The 15,130-nt window shown below is 51.3% G+C and overlaps 2 protein-coding genes across 4 annotated transcripts in view; both read right to left on the reverse strand.

The window, feature by feature from the left end:
* The window catches only part of CENPT (centromere protein T), a 186,826-nt gene that overhangs the window by 94,453 nt on the left and 77,243 nt on the right, over nt 1–15,130 (reverse strand). The gene's annotated exons all lie outside the window — the stretch shown is intronic.
* The window catches only part of RANBP10 (RAN binding protein 10), a 73,364-nt gene that overhangs the window by 4,906 nt on the left and 53,328 nt on the right, over nt 1–15,130 (reverse strand). For all 3 annotated transcript variants that reach the window (XM_066350268.1, XM_066350269.1, XM_066350270.1), the window contains 8 exons: nt 13,798–13,965; nt 8,538–8,560; nt 5,968–6,152; nt 3,259–3,371; nt 1,670–1,778; nt 1,411–1,559; nt 1,013–1,220; nt 179–300 (listed from right to left, as the gene is read on the reverse strand). In XM_066350268.1, the coding sequence (XP_066206365.1) occupies nt 179–300; nt 1,013–1,220; nt 1,411–1,559; nt 1,670–1,778; nt 3,259–3,371; nt 5,968–6,152; nt 8,538–8,560; nt 13,798–13,965 (1,077 nt within the window). The remainder of the gene's footprint in view (nt 1–178; nt 301–1,012; nt 1,221–1,410; nt 1,560–1,669; nt 1,779–3,258; nt 3,372–5,967; nt 6,153–8,537; nt 8,561–13,797; nt 13,966–15,130) is intronic.

Here is a 15,130-nt window from a genome sequence, read left to right on the forward strand (position 1 = left end):
CCAGGGCCTTCAGGCCTCAAGCCCCCACTCATGATTGGCTAAGGAGGCTATGGACCAGGTCTGACTAGAGCCTCTCAAGCTGTAAAAATCTGCCCGTCCCAACCCCGTCCCAGGGAGCAGGGGCATCTGGGCTGAGTGTTGCTGCCCATGGAATATCATGCTGGGGCATGGCCCTCACCCATGCTGGATTCATCTGTCTGCAGGTCCTCATGCTTGTAGGCACCATTGACGATGCGTGTAGACATGCTCTCGAGCACACCATTGGGGTAATGCTCCGCCTCCATCTCCATCTCACTGTCACTGTGGAGAATGGTTGAGGTAGGGGTTGGCCAAGGGGATGTGCTTGGAGGAGCGTGGTTGGACCTCCATTCAGGCTTTAGCCAGTTGCTATGGGTAAACTGAGGACCCCCAGGATCATGGAAGAACACCTCTGGCTTCCCAGGCTCCAACACTTAGCCCCCACTGTGATACTAGCTATTCCCAGAGGCCTGTCATCTGATTCCGACTCCTGTCCCAATGCTGCCTCTGTGACCCTCTTCCAAGCAGGCACACTCTTAAAAATCCCCTTACCCCCAAATGACTGGGGCCTGTGAGCCCCAGTAGGCATCTCTGGGAGTAAAACCCAGGTCAGCCCTACAGCACACTGGGGGGCTGCTGAAAACTACCTGTAGTCTGTGGCCTAAAACCCCTGCCAGCCCCACAAGCCAAGAGCAGTAAAAACTTCTTCAGTATAGACTTTGGAGGTTCCAAGGCTTGGTCACCTTCGAAGAGACCACATTCTCAGCCTGGCAGTACTGGTGCCTCTGGATAAAGACCAGGCCAAATAAAGTGGCAGTCAAATGACTTGTAGGACTACAAGCTGGAGCCAATGCCTGGCGGGTCAGCAGCTCCAGGCATAGACCTGGGATAGAGGTGGGGGGTGAAGTATACAGGACAGTGCTCAAAAGTCAGGCTGCAGTGGGCCCAAGTGGCACAGAGCAGAAGGGAGGAGAATGCCGAGTAAGAGAGGTACCTGGTCTCCTGGTTACTGGTGCTGCTGTGGGGCTGGGACTTGGTGGAATCTGTTGAGTTGGACTCAGAGTAATTGACAGAGGATGGAGACGAGGAGGATGAGGAGGACGAGGAGGAGGAAGAGGAGGTGCTGGGCACAGGGTATTTACTGTGGTTCTGTTTGCTTTTGGTGGGTGCGACGCCATTGCTGCAGCTGGGACTATCTGCACCTGTAAGCCAGGGGACATTCAGAAGACGGGCAACTTGCCATCAAGTGGGGCCCTGGAAGTGATTACAATGGTCCCATTTCCATTCCCCCAAATCCAGCAGTGAACCCTAAGCCCATCCCAGGGAAGGGTATGTAGGTGGCCTTTCTTCTCCACACCAGTCCTTCCCGGAGCCCTCTGGAGAGTGGCTGACCTGTGTTGTGCATGTGGGAACTACTGGGGCCATGTCGGGGGCTGAGGCTGGGGGAGCCAGGGTAGCTGTCCTGGGACTTGGGGCTTCGGGAGCTCAAGCTGCGGACCTCACTGTCGGTCCCATTCACCATCTCCACAAACTGTCGGCACCTGCAGAGGGAGCAGAGCGGCACTGCTCTGGGCTTGGTCCAGGTTGTATGTTCCCACCACCAGCTGAGAAGGGCTGGGCTATGGGTGAGCTGGTAGGCCCCAAAACTCACTTGAGCATGAAGAGCAGGTTGGGATTGTGCTCCAGCAGCCCTGGGTAGAAGCGCTGTGTGGTCTCAATGGCCTCACCCACACGGCCCTCCAGCACCAACTTCTGGATCTCTGCAAAGAACAAGAACACAGTAGTGAGTGAGGGGCTGCAGACCTTCCTCACAGCCACATGCCTGCACTCCCAGTCCAGAGCACGGTCAGATGGGCGGACTCAGAGTGGCATGCCAACTGGGATGCTCACAGAAGAGGCTGAAGAAAGAACCTGGCTGCCCAGCCCCATTATAGACCCTGGTTTCTGCCAAGTATTGGGGAGTCCTCAAAGAATAAGAGGGGAAAACGGATCAGGGACTCTCAGCCCAGAGACAGGAGAGTGAGTTTGGAGGCTTGCTCCTATGGAGTACGAGTCGCCAGGGATCTGGGTTCGGGAGGGGTCCTGGCTGTGGGAGCATAATCTGAAGATGGGCACTTAGGCAGCTTGGTGGTCCTAGGGGCTCCTCTTCCAACAGATTTCTCTCCTTTCAGGCCTCCCAGGAGAGGGGCAATAGAGCGCACTGATTCTGGGCCAGAGCCCATGTCTTGGCGGTCTCCAGGGGCTGCAGTGTGCTCTCTACTGGAGAGATCATCCTCCCACACTGGCATCTCTGATGTTGACACCTCTCAGGCCATCAGCATCTTGCTCTTGCCCTGGGTCCTGGTGCATCTTGCTGCGAGCAACTTCTGGGTCTGAGGCTATCATTCATAGATCCCAAGTCTGGGATCTCTTTCCATCTGTCTGGCTGGGCATAGCTCCTCAGGGAGACACAGACACACGCACATACACAAAGATGCAGGCTCAGAGAGACGCAAGCAGGCACAAGCAAACACACACATCCATACATTCTCCCTCACCATTCTTTTCTCTATCTCTTTTCTGGGCTCTGTTTCCTTGTTCCCAACACTGTCTTTCCACAACTGAGCTCCAAACATTGTACACAGGCCAGTATGAACACCAGGAAAGTGTTCTCTGGCTCCTTCCTTTGGCTGTCTGCAAGGACAGGACCAGAGGTGGGGAGCAGAGAGAGGTGCTACCCCAGCAGCAACTGAACATCAGCCTTCGCCCTAATTACCCAAATCCTCTCTACGGCCAGGAGCAGGCAGAACTACTAAAGCTGACTAAACGGTGTGAAAGGCAGCACATGGTGTAAGGTGCAAACACACTCTTTTCAGAAGACCATGAACAAGATGCTGAGCGGAATCCAGGATTCAGGGGGAAGGAAATGAGGGGGGAGCAGGATCCAGCCATGCCAGGCCCCAGCCAGTGCCAGGCCCCAGCCAGTGCCAGGCCAGCAGAGTGTGCATTAGGGAGGCTGCACTGAGACTTTCCCATGCTGCTAGAATGTCCATCTGGGCAGGACTGTTGTGGAGGAGGGACAGAGCAGAGCTTGGGGCTGGACTGGGGCTCGGGGATGATCTCCTGGTGGTGAGGACCATGGTAGTAAGGACCAGAGAGGAACAGATTCCTGCCAGATGACCCAAGGCTGGCATGAGGCAGAGAGCAGAGTTAGGGATAGGTGAGGGAGGACAAGAAAGGAGAGAGGAGAATCAGCCTTACTTTGTCTGTTCTTTATGGACGCTTGTTCTTCCTGAATTGGGGTTTCAGTCATTCGGGCAAAAGCCGTGGCTGTGGCACAATACCCATGATGCACCAGGTAAGATGAGACCATGCTAGAAGAAAGGAAATGTTCAAGGTGACACTCAAGAATTGCATTTCTCATAGTTACAGAATAGTCACATAGAACCTTTAAATATTAAAGTCATATAGAGTTTTTAAATATTAAAAACCCAAAACACTATATTTCTCACTGACCACCTGATGAGACAGACAATCTCTATTAGGTCTTCCCTAAACACATCTTAGAGGTGCAACCTCCAAGAATGAGAATAAAGGGGTTGAAACAAAATAAAAACTTCCCCCAGTGCTTATGCAGGCAGGCTGGGGAGGACCTGTCACCACATCTGTGCTCGCAGCTTGGATAAGTGGCCGCAGTTTCTCTAGGATATGCTGCCCACAAGTGGGCAAGTATGGTAATAGTACACACACAAGGACATACCATCTTCTTACAGAAGCACTGCCCTCTATGAACTGCAGCAAGTCTAGAGATAGTCAAATCTCCCTGAGGTCTTCCTGGAAAGACAGACTGCCAGGCAGTCTGGCAGCTGCCCAGCCAGGGAGAACACACACCACGTACACACCTTCTATAGACACAGGACCTCCTCTGGGAGCTGTCCTACATGCCTGGCAGGAGCATTCTAGCTCACCAGGCAAAACTGGCCCTTAGGGGTGCCGGCTCTAGAGGGCCACAGGGAGCTAACCCTCTTAGCAGGGAGGAACATGTTACTCCCGATATGCCACAAACCAAGGGCCCGGGAAGCCAAGATATCAGGCAACGACATGGCCAACAGTCTAGAGAAGTCCGAGGCCCAGAGCACGTTAAATCCCACCCAAAGCTGGCTGAGCAGTGGTGTGTGTGCATGCACACACATGCAGAGCAAAAGGATGAGCCCTCACATCTGATATGTATAAGAGTGAACACCTTGGTGTGTGCGTGTGTCTGATGGCATTATTATAATTGCCAAACACACGTGTGACACAAAGTAAGGAGTCAGTAAATACAGCCACTTATTATGAAATTATTTACTTATAATATTATATTCTAAGTAATAATTCTTATATTATTCTAAACACAAGGGCAAAAATTTTGGACAACACATGGTTGAGATGAGTTCATATGCGCAAACAGATACCACTAAAATGTACAGCCCCTTTGATTCAATAATTCCACTTCTTAAAAGGGCACCAACAAAATAATCTTAAGAAAAACTCGCCCTGGCCAGTGGCACGGTAGATAGAATATCATCCCAGAGCTACAGGGTTGCAGGTTCCAACCCAGGGCTGCCGGCATGACCCATAGGTCGCTGGTTTGAGTCCCAGTTAGGGCACACATAAGAAGTAATCAATGGATGCACAATTAAGAGGAACAATGAGTTGATGTGTCTCTCTCTCTCTTTCCCCCTTACCACCCAATCTCTAAAACAAAAACAAAAAAGAAACCTCAATGTACAAAGGATTACCCACAGGATTACCTACAGAAGCAAAAGAGAAAATACCCTAAACTTCCCACCAAGGGAAGCCAGCCAAGGGGCTTGTGGCAAATTTGTCTCCAAGATAATAGAGCCGTTAACAATGTTCGTAAAACAAACAGTTATATGCAGGTGTTGGCAAATACATTTCGAACACACACAGCACAGGCACACACATAAACATAGACACCTATGTGCTGAGCCCAGGCCCTGTAAGCTGAGTACAGTCCCTCCCTCTCACAATTGGGACAGCTCCAGCTCTCCTTCGCCCACCCCAGCAAGCTGCTGTGGGGACTAGCACTGTGCTGGCCCTCTGAGGATGGGTTTCTGGGGACTGGGAACAAGACACAGCAGTATTGCTCTTCCTTAGACAGGTCAGGTCTCCTCGCCTCTTCCTCAGCTCTCTCGGGGGCCTGGATCAATTTCAATCCCTCCATAAAGGAAAGCTACATGAAGAACCCAGAGTGGACCCAACCCAAGGATCAGACCAGGGCTAGTAGAAAAATAGCCCTTTACTGCCTACCCTTGGGAGCCAAGCTAACAAGCTAACCAACTTCTTGGCAGAATGGGTACTGGTTATTGCTTCACTCAGGCCTGCAACTGGTAAGTGGAAGAGAGACTCAAACCTGGCCTCCCTTGGGATTCTCAGCAAGACTGGCCTCCAGGACAGTCGGAATTAATCAGCCAAAGGACAGCGAGGCTGGTCCAAGGAAGGACTCTTCTTTCCCCCACCACTGCCATGGATGCATGAGACTCAGTAGGGTGCTTAACCTGAGAGAGGCCCTCAGGCCAGACTTATAGCATGATAGACACTCCCAATGGTAAAAAAAATAGTCTACAGAGGAAAGTCTACTATAGATGGAGTCCTAGGATATCTTCTGCAAAATGGCCTGGGGAGGCAAACAGCCCTGCTGGTGGTATTGCATACAGAGCCGTCAGATCCAGTGTGTGCGGAGGTGGGGGGGTGTTAATTAACAGCAGATCCGAAGAACTGAGCAGGAGCTACCCATCAGATAAGAGGGAAGCAGAAGAGCAGCAGAAGTGTCACCCTGAGAGAGCTTTCCAGAAGGAACGCTACCTACTGGAGTTGTAAGAGCAGCCTGTAGCAGTACAGGGTCCTACAGGCCAGAGGCCCCTGGGATGGAGCAGGGCTAGGTTAGGGCGGGAGCAGGGCACTCACTTCTGCAGCACCGCCTGCCACTCGCCAAGCCGGGCACTGATGGGGAAGCAGTGGACAGTGCCCTGGACCTTGGCACGCCACTCCCGCATGTAGTCCTCAATGTCAAACAGGAAGGGCTGCTGCCCAAAGTTGGCGTCCACAATCTCCCCAGGTGTCTGCAGGCCTACGGTGGGGTAGAGGTTGGCCTGAGGAGGAGAATGAAATGTCAGTCAGGCCCTGAGGGCAGTGGGGCAGAAGGCCTTGCCTCGCCCCAGTGTAGTGGGAAGGCACTGGCTCCCACCTGCCGCTGCCCTGGCTCTGAGAGAAACGCAGCAAGGCTGGAGGAGGCAGGACTGAGCCACGTTCTGCCCCCCTCCCTACCATACACTATGCCCTAAAACTTGAGGGAAAAAAGCCAGAGAAAAGCAAGCCTGGCTCAACATGGTCTCCTTCCCTGCATCAGAGGCTATGGTGATCCCAAAGCACAAGGTCCCTCTCTGGGACTCGGCCAGGGCACAGAAAGGTAGGCTGGGCTCCATGACCCTGCAGATGTACCTGCTGCAGGGGTGGATAATGGTTCCTCTCCAAAAGGTCTAAGACCAAGGGTCCCTTTGCCACAAAAAGGGGCATATGAGGGGGCAGAAATAGATGGGGAGTCGGGAAAGGAGGGGAAGAAGAGGAAAGCATGGCAAAAGGGGTGAGGTGGTTTAGACACCCTGACACTGGCAAAGGGTAAAGAGAGGCCACTACCCTTCCTGTCCAAGACTCGCTCAGAAGGCCTTTTGGTGAGTGAAGTTTGAGCATGTTCCTCCAGGGGCGTGGGGCTCCCTGCTTCCCATCTATTCCCTGCACTGGCCACCTCTGGCCTGGTCACTACCTCACTCCGTACCTCCTGTGTCTCCCCATTGTTACTGCTCACATTCCTGTCTGACTAGCCTCCTCTCCATTGTCACTGGGCCCCCAGTCCTCTCTTATGCCTTCCATCCTCAGGCCACGTGTCATTCCTGAGTATCATGTGCCTTTACTGCACACTGAGTTCCGCTCACTATGAGCTGTGTGAACCTACAAATCCCCTCCTCCCTCCCTCCCTCCCTCCCTCCCTTCCTCCCTCCCTCCCTCCCTCCCTCCCTTCCTTCCTTCCTCCCTCCCTCCCTCCCTCCCTCCCTCCCTCCCTCCCTCCCTCCCTCCTTCCTTCCTTCCTCCCCACTTCTATCCTCCACGCCACAGTCAAAGCCTACCTACTCCAGCAAGCCTTCCCTGCATTCACTCACTTTCTAGCGCTTATTGACACACTGCCCTCATTCATGTCTGGCTGTTTCATGCCATGTCTCTACACCTAGACTTTTCCCCAGCCAGGGTCAGAATTCTCTCCCTTGCCTACACACTTTGCCTAGAACCACACACAGCCCCTCTCAGGCAGGGAGGAAGAATTCTGATGCACAGATAATAGGTTCTAACAGGATCCTGTATGCTGTAGCCTGGGCGTCGGAAGGTCCCGTAGATCATAAGGATACTTCCTTGGGCATCACAGGAGTGCTCAGGATCCCAAAGCAGCCAGAGTCAGTAAACCTTTCCTCCTTCCAGAACCTGGCCAGGGCAAAAAGAGCAGGGTGCCAGGCTCCCAGGATTCTGGGTGGATGTCCTGCATATGATGAGGCCTATGATGACTATTAATGAAGGACTGGGAGGTGGAGATGAGGCCTGAACTAAGCCAGGAGGAAATCTCACCCTTTTTCAAGAAGAGAAAACCCCACAAAGCTCACCTCTCTGGTTTAGAGTTCCCTGCATGGTAGCAGGTTCAGTCCCCTAGGGCGCTGTATTTCCTCAGGGATCTCTGATGGGGATGTACAGGAACCTAACAGTTCAGGGACAATTCTCTACACTGTACCCCAGCCCACTGGCTGTAAGCCACACAGAACTGGCTCAGAACTACTAAGCTATGGAGCTACCCTCATATTCCCCCCACCCCCGGTTATCTCTGGAAATGCCACAAATCACTATCACCTGCTAAGAGTCATGGAGAAAGATCAGGCCTTACTAATGAAGAGAGAAAGGCAAGCAGGTACCTCCTATTAGTACCCTCAATAGACAGCACAGCACATATCCCTGGTTGGGGAAAGGGCCAGACTCCACACCCTGCACTTGCAGGTACTACGTACCCCATCCCAATCAGTCCCCAAGAGCCCGGGCCCTGGCCGGTTGGCTCAATGGTAGAGCGTCGGCCTGGCGTGCAGGAGTCCCGGGTTCGATTCCCGGCCGGGGCACACAGGAGAGGTGCCCGTCTGCTTCTCCACCCCTCCCCTTCTCCTTCCTCTCTGTCTCTCTCTTCCCCTCCTGCAGCCAGGGCTCCATTGGAGCAAAGTTGGCCCGGGCGCTGGGAATGGCTCTGCCTCAGGCACTAGAATGGCTCTGGTTGCAGCAGATCGATGCCCCAGATGGGCAGAGCATCGCCCCCTGGTGGGCGTGCTGAGTGGATCCTGGTCGGGCGCATACGGGAGTCTGTCTGTCTGACTGCCTCCCCGTTTTCAACTTCAGGGAAAAAAAAAGAAAAAAAAGAGCCCGAATAGGGGAGACCCAATAGTAATACTTACCGGGAGATCTGTGAAGGCTATACCTGTGGAAGGAAAGGAACAGTCATCAGCTCACTGGGGGTCTGTCACAACAGCTAGAGGGGGTCTGTCACAACAGCTAGAGAGGGTCTGGTCACCACATCTACCCTATGGTAGAGGCCAAGCACATACTAGGGCCAGATTGTTTTAGATTCTGGCCTTCCCTTTGCTAAATGGCCTGACCAGAAATGAAGTCAGATACTTAAATATTTGTCCACAGCTCTTCCTGGAATGCTGAGGTCACCTGTGTGAAACCCTGGGCTTGCGTGGTCAAGGTACATACAATAAGCAACAAGTTGATGCTTCCCACTCCTCTCCCCTGCCTTCCTCTCTCTCTCTCTAAAATCAATAAATAAAATCTTTTTTTAAAAAAAGGCCTGACCAGGCAGTGGCACAGTGGATAGAGCGTCAGACTGGGACACAGAGGACCCAGGTTCGAAACCCCGAGGTCGCCAGCTTGAGCGCAGGCTCATCTGGTTTAAGCACAGCTCACCAGCTTGAACAAAACGTCGCTGGCTTGAGTAAGGGGTCACTCGGTCTGCTGTAGCCCCCCCCCCCCCCCCTGTCAAGGCACATGAGAAAGCAATCAATGAACAACTAGGGTGACACAACAAAGAATTGATGCTTCTCACCTCTCCCTTCCTGTCTGTCTGTCCCTCTCTCTGTCTCTGTCACACGCACACACACAAAAGAAGTGACTACGGAGGACAATGGAACCCCAAATATATGAGCAGGCCTGAGCAGGAGAGAGGCCTCAGAACATCCACCAGAGCACTCATGTGCTACAGACTGAGAACCAACAGGGCCAAAGGAGACTGTCCCAAAGACTCAGAGCCTCCCCCTTTTTTAGATAAAGTCTTATATCTTCTAGAAACTTCTGAGCTTTTGACCTGAAAGGTTTTCAAACCACTGACTACTTAGGGGTCCAAGCCTGCCCTACCAACCCCACCTAGAAAATAAGATGAAACCCTACAAGACAGAGAATAGGTGAGGGGTCTGACCATAGGTCTCCCAGTAAACCTGGCAGAACCCTGCCAGCCAGCTAGTGTATACCATGTGCCTCCTCTGTGCTGGGCACTGGGTTCAGTGTCTAACAAGAAACCATTTAATCCTTCGAACCTTAGAAGGTGTATACTGTCTCTGACACTAGTTTATAGACGAAAAAACCAAGGTGCGGAGAGATTGTTTATATTCTTTCCTAGGCTACTTTGCTCTGCAGTGAAGGAAGCTCATAAACCCATGATCTGCCTATCTGAGGCCACTTTTGAGGCCCCACGTAGAGTCAGCAGCCACAGCTGGTAGAATGAAATCTAGGAGCCCCTCTGCACCCATGAGGAGACATCACCATCCACCCTCCAGGTCTGCATGGGAAATGCCCTCATGGATCTCAGTGTGGCTGCGGCTGCTGTACCTCCAACTCATGGAAGAGGCCCTCAGAACCTTGGAAGAAGGGGGAGTCCAGGCTCCAGCAGTTATCTGCAGTGTGACTTTGGCAAGTTACCCAACCTGTCTGAGCCCATCTGAAAAATAGAGGGTAACACCAAACCTGAAACCTCAAGAGAAACTGAGATACTCTGTGAAGGCTGCTTCATAAACTGTGAGGCCTCAGTACAACTGGCTGCAGTTGTGCCACCAGGTGAGGCAATTGCCACATTTCTGGGCAGGGATAACCTAGGCAGGTTTACCCAGCTCTGTCTCACAATGGGCACTCAGGAAAGGTAAGACCTGAGGTGCTTCCAGGAAGATGAGGAAAGAGGCTACTCTGCCCCCTATTGCACTGCACAAGGGCAATACTGCTCCCCCCAGCCCTGCAGGCCTCTGGGAGCCTCTGCAAGGCCATTGTGATGACAAGATCTGGGTTGGCCCACGGGAAGAAGGTCCAGGAAAAGATCCAGGATGCAAACAGGAGAGTCAAACTTGCTGATAAGAAGTACCCTAAGCCAAGCAGACATAGGCCAGGGGTCACTGAGGCTCAGAGTATAAAGAACATGCAAGAGAACCTGACCTGTGGTGGCGCAGTGGATAAAGCATCGACCTGGAATGCTGAGGTTGCCGGTTCAAAACCCTGGGCTTGCCTGGTCAAGGCACATATGGGAGTTGATGCTTCCTGCTCCTCCCCCTTCTCTCTCTCTCTCTCTCTCTCTTTCCCTTCTCTAAAAAAATGAATAAATAAAATCTTTAAAAAAAAGTAAATAAAATAAAAAAAAGAACATGTGAGAGCAGAAAGCTGCCACTATACTGACCCCTTGTGGATTAGCTGTCAGTCTCCTGTCTCCATTCACCTGCTCAATCATCCTTCTGTCAAGTATCTGCTGAGACCTCCCAGGTGCGGCTCTCTGCCCTGTAACAGGCACTAGGAAACCAGCTGCAAGCCTGGACCTAAAAGTGCTGCTGACTCCAGCGAGAGAGATGGCATGCAACTAATAATAACATACAACTGATCAATGACATACAGGGCAAGGGCTGTGACAGAGGACAACAGGATAAATTAGGAATAGGGAGGCCAGGAAACATCATTCTTCTCTAAAGGGGGAAAGGTTCTGAGGTTAGAGAGCAGTCATTACTCATGTAGCACTCATTGATCCTACATGAGATTCTGAAGCACACTTATTGATAAAGCTGGCTTGTTAGAAGGAAACAAGGTCATTAGATTTATCAAGTAGTCTATCACTCCAAGTTCATTGCCTTTCCATTACATTTCATGACCTAGAAAATGCAGGGGACCGGTGATATCCAATTTTTAGTAAGCTTTCAGCAGTATCCTTGTGGACAAGAAAGAAAAACATGAGTTTCAAAATAATACAACAAAGTGACTCTTAAATGGTTGGTGTTTAACTGAACAAGCTATGAGTTATAAAGAGTACAAATCTGAACCTTGTTCTATTTTAATATCTTTTTATATCTTTTTCTTCTTCTTTTCAAAGTTGAGAGGAGAGGAGATAGACAGACTCCCGCATGAGCCCTGACGAGGATGTACCCAGTAACCCCCATCTGGAGCTGATGCCCAATATTCTTTTTTATCTTTTTAAAAAATATTTTATTTATTGATTTTTTTTTTTTTTTGAGAGAGAGAGAGAGAGAGAAGGGGGAGGAGCAGGAAGCATCAACTTCCATATGTGCCTTGACCAGGCAAGCCCAAGGTTTCGAACCGGCAACCTCAGTGTTCCAGGTCGACACTTTATCCCACTGCGCCACCACAGGTCAGGCTCTTTTTTATCTTAATGAAAACACACATAAAACAAAATTAACAAATTTTAAATTAATGTAATGCTGAAAAGAATACCAAGCACTTGAGACAAAACAAGCAAGACCATAAAAGATCTTGACAGGCTGAAAAAATATGCAATATACTCCTAAATGAAGTTTAATTACAAGATGTGAAAGATTTTACATGGGGTCTATAAAAAGCATGCACTAGGAAAATGACTTTTTAAAAACAGCATGAGCATTTGGACTGACTGCCATTAAGGTGGCTACAAGCTCCTTATGAACCTGGGGATCTGACTGACAAAGACCTCATGGGCCCTGGTACACATTTAGGGCCCAGAGGAGGGAGGTATCTAGGCACAGGGACAGCAGGGTATGCTCCAAACTGTGGGTCCCACAGCAGGTGCTGTGCTCTGACCAAGGTGTCAACAAGCTGGAGGGATATGAAGAGGGCAGGAATCCAGAGCAGAAGGGACTGGTCATGGCTACAGAGGGGCAGGTGAGGGGCAGCCTGTGTAAAAAGTGAGAACCCAGGGCATTGGTCCCTGGGACTCTGACACCAGAAAAACCAAGAGCCAGGAAAGACCTGGAGTCAGAGAACAGAGTGGGGAGTAAGGAGCCATCCTGAGACCTTGGCCTTGCCCTCCAGATGCTAGCTCACCAGCTGGATAACAGCAACTGCAGCCAGGTGGCTGTGGATTCCAGAGGACAGTGTCTCTGATGCACACTCAAGGCAGCTTATGCAGTGCTATGCTCTTTGATGCCCACTCTGGGCTGTGGCATCTGACTGCCCTGTTGAGAAATGCTGGCTCCTGATCACTCAGTCCAGGCAACAGCAAACCCAATTTCCGACAGATTCCTTGATTCTGCCTGGGCTCATCTCCTGGAGAAGCCACACAGGGGCTGTAGGGAGTGGCAGCCTCCTTCTAACTGCCCCTCGAGCCAAGGGAAGTAGGTCTCCTAGAATCTGAGTTCATATACCATGCGCCCACTTCTTTTCCTGGCAAGGCCTGTGGCCAGCATGGCTGGTATGCTTTTGCCAAATCAGAGACTTCTGCAAACCCAGGCAGGAAGGCCCGGCAGTGAGGTACTGCCTCAGGACCTCTCTAGCCAAGGGCTCCTCTTACTCAAAGGCCAAATACCAGTCAGTCCCAGTCGGGCAAGTCATCAGGAGAGCCAGTTTTCCTTTCTCAAGCTCTAATCCTAACTTTCTATGTGTGTACTGGATTGCTCTTCTAAGGGACCCTCCTCCAGGGCCCCTGTCACCCTCCGGCACCACCCCTGACTGCTCCTCCTGGGTTCATAATCCTAGTCCATAGCACTAATCCAGCATTTTGCTAACCTCTCTTCTTGCTAAGTCACCCCATCTGTCACTGAGCCATTCTGGGCCACATCTGTTCCCCACTTCCATGCTCCCATCACCACTGCCTTGCTTCAGGCCACCTGCCTCTTCTGCTGGCCCTTATTCTAGTCAGTCCATCTTTCTGTTTCACTAAAGGGACTTCTTAAAATATGCCTGTCCAGGTTGTTTATTAACCATAAAAAGGCCAGAAAAGGCCTGGCCACAGTTGACTGCAGCCTGTCTGTTCACCTCCTGTACTAGAATAGCCCTCACTGTTATTCCACAGAAACCATTACCCCGAGTGTCAGAAGGGCTGGCCAAAGTCTGGGCCCAGGTCCTGGGCATGCAAACCACTACCACTCAAGTATGTATCTGGGACTCTCAAACTTCTCACCAACCCCAAACCCTGCTTCAGCAAGTATTACGCAGGCCAGGAACATGACCATGACAATGCTGCTCTCTCAGCACTGACCCTGGGATCGAGAAATAATCCTGAATGGATGGATTAACAAAGAGTGCCCACACTACCCTCCCTTCACCTTGCAGGACTCCAATGCCTTAGAAATGGCTGAAGTTCCCCACAGCTCAGCAGAGGATCTGTAACACTGCTTTGGCTTCAAAGCATGACCTTGGGCCTCTCACCAACCAAAGTGGCTCCATAGGGCAAACCCTCCAAGGTCCCCTAATACCCACCAAGGCTATGGCCATTCTTGGTGTAGAAGCAGGTGCCATTGATGAGGTTGACACAGCAGCCAATCACGTCTCCTGTGGTGAATGTCGGACCATAGGGCTGGCCAGTCCCGGAGGAGCAGAAAGAATGCCCATCATCACCATGGTAACCATAGGAATGTTTATCCCAACCTGTGGGGGAACACAGTAGCCACAGCTGAGTAGAGTATGTACTTGAGAGAGAAACAAGACAGCCACTGAAGCCCACCAGGTCTGAAATCCTCTCCCTGGCCATCTACCAGCTCAGTCAGCATTCCTGGCCTTTCAAAGAGCCGGCTGTGCCCAATGAGCAGTGAGTCCAGCAGCTCACCACCCCTGACGAGCTGAGGCAGCCCTACCCCGAAGAAGTTCAACCTGTGATTACAGGAACCAAAACCATGAGTGACCTGGAGGGGACTTACTAGAAGTTTGTGCAATAAGAAGATGGTCAGGGAAAGCCTCAAGAAGAAGGGCTTGAAATGAACTCTAAGGTGTATCACGGTAGTTTTTTCTGTTTTTTTCTTGTACAGAGACAGAGAGAGAAAGTCAGAGAGAGGGATAGGCAGAGACAGACAGACAGGAACAGAGAGAGATGAGAAGCATCAATCATTAGTTTTTTGTTGTGCGTTGTGACACCTTAGTTGTTCATTGATTGCTTTCTCATATGTGCCTGGACCGTGGGCCTTCAGCAGACCAAGTAACCCCTTGCTCAAGCCAGTGACCTTGGGTCCAAGCTCATGAGCTTTGCTCAAACCAGATGAATCCGTGCTCAAGCTGGTGACCTCGGGGTCTCGAACCTGGGTCCTCCGCATCCCAGTCCGACGCTCTATCCACTGCGCCACTGCCTGGTCAGGCTATCATGGTAGGTTTAAAATTTTTTTATTTTTTTGTATTTTTCTGAAGTGAGAAGCAGGGAGACAGACAAAGAGACTCCCGCATGTGCCTGACCGGGATCCACCCAGCAAGCCCACTAGGAGGCGATGCTCTGCTTATCTGGGGCATTGCTCCATTGCAACCAGAGCCATTCTAGTGCCTGAGGTGGAGGCCATGGAGTCATCCTCAGCACCTGGGCCAACATTGCTCCAATGGAGCCTTGGCTGCAGGCAGGGAAGAGAGAGAGAGAGAAAAAAGAGAGGGGTAAAGGTGGAGAAGTAGATGGGCGCTTCTCCTGTGTGCCCTGGCCGGGAATTGAACCCGGGACTTCCACACGCCAGGCCGACGCTCTATCACTGAGCCAACTAGCCAGGGCCTAAAAAAAATTTTTTTAATTGAACTATAATTTACAGGTAATGAGATCCTCCCTTTTAAGCTGACAGTT

This window comes from Saccopteryx leptura, chromosome 9 (assembly GCF_036850995.1).
Source record: "Saccopteryx leptura isolate mSacLep1 chromosome 9, mSacLep1_pri_phased_curated, whole genome shotgun sequence".
In the NCBI taxonomy this organism is placed as follows: domain Eukaryota; kingdom Metazoa; phylum Chordata; class Mammalia; order Chiroptera; family Emballonuridae; genus Saccopteryx; species Saccopteryx leptura.